Consider the following 1,334-nt stretch of genomic DNA (forward strand, 5'->3'; position numbering starts at 1 on the left):
AGGTGAACTTTTTATCACCCCCGGTGTCCATAGCCTCAAATCGTTGCCTTTCTCTCACGTGGTCGTTACACTGGCCTATTCTATGGCTATCGATTTCTTACTGTCCTCAAAATCTCTTTCTCCAGAAGTCCTAATACGGAATACTTACGTGTGACACTAGTATTTCCGCCCACATCCATGCAGAATTTGGTAACATGTGGCGTCTAGAATTGTATGGAAACAAAATTATTTCGTTCTCAAGGGTCTTAGTAATAGGCTGATTAGCAATTTGCCCCCTCCCCTCAGTGGGTTTATTATTCATCCAGTCCCTCCCACAAACACTTCAAGAAAAGCTACTGTCGACACTAGACTACTCAACCAAGCTTGCGAGTGCTTCTGAGTCTCATTAGAAAGATATCGGTGACCCCGCCTAGTAAAGAAAGATTACTGAAACCTGACGGAAATGCTCGCTTGGGAAATTGCCCAGAAAGTGATGCCCCCTTTAAAGATTCTCTCTTGAAATAACTACCCTATGTTCACAGCTTGGGCTAGCACTATCTGTGAATGAGCTGTTAGCAGATTTTATAACGTCAGCAAGAAACTCACTGATTATTCATAAATGCGCTATATAAGATTTAGTGTTTCGCATTAAGGATTAAGAAGCGTTATGATTTGTAAGCAATCGACTACCGTTTCAGACTGATCAGACCAGTAGAAGGAGTTTGTCGAGCAGCTTAGGTGCATGTAAGGGGCATTTTGGTTCATCTGATAAGATGAACATTTGATAAGGATATCCTGTGTGGTTGGCACCGCGCTGCAGTGCATAGATACAAAATGAAATATCAGTTATTTCGCAAGACTACTAAAAACGTCACATAAGTATCCTTGAGGTTTAGTTAAGTCTCACATACCTAGTATTCGATTCTCTGCTTTCATTTGATCCTCCGTGTTCTGCTTTACAAATTCGAGATCTTTTTCGGTGGAGCGCCACTTTTCCTTTTCACGCTTATGCATTGCTCGCTTCTGTTGTAGTTTTTCACTGAGACTCTCCACCTCTCTCACACGGCGAGTTAATTTCAACTTGAGCTCAGAAAGCTGACCACGGTTTTGCCTGTCCAGAGTTTGAATCTGTCGGTACCAAAGTGAACAGGGATTATCAGATACTTATGTGCTTTACTGGGGGATAAATAAGACTAGTCAAAGTCCTGATAGATGGTCAACATAATGCATCTTAGTTGGACATCGCAGATAAGTTCCACATATTTTTTTAAAAACCAGAACAATCCGCCCAGAAATTTGTGATACCTAACTACTGAGACACTATTGTCGGACTAATCTTATTGCCGCTCTGCTGT

The 1,334-nt window shown here is 41.6% G+C and overlaps 1 protein-coding gene across 1 annotated transcript; it reads right to left on the reverse strand.

Annotated features, from left to right (window-relative positions):
- Positions 1 to 891: 891 nt before the first annotated feature.
- T265_15892 (hypothetical protein) lies at positions 892 to 1,107 on the reverse strand (the record flags this gene model as incomplete). The annotated part of the gene is made up of 1 exon (XM_009179306.1): positions 892 to 1,107. A coding segment is annotated over one exon (216 nt), but the record flags the coding sequence as incomplete, so codon positions are not given.
- Positions 1,108 to 1,334: the final 227 nt, after the last annotated feature.

This window comes from Opisthorchis viverrini, assembly GCF_000715545.1.
Source record: "Opisthorchis viverrini unplaced genomic scaffold opera_v5_1751, whole genome shotgun sequence".
In the NCBI taxonomy this organism is placed as follows: Eukaryota; Metazoa; Platyhelminthes; class Trematoda; order Opisthorchiida; family Opisthorchiidae; genus Opisthorchis; species Opisthorchis viverrini.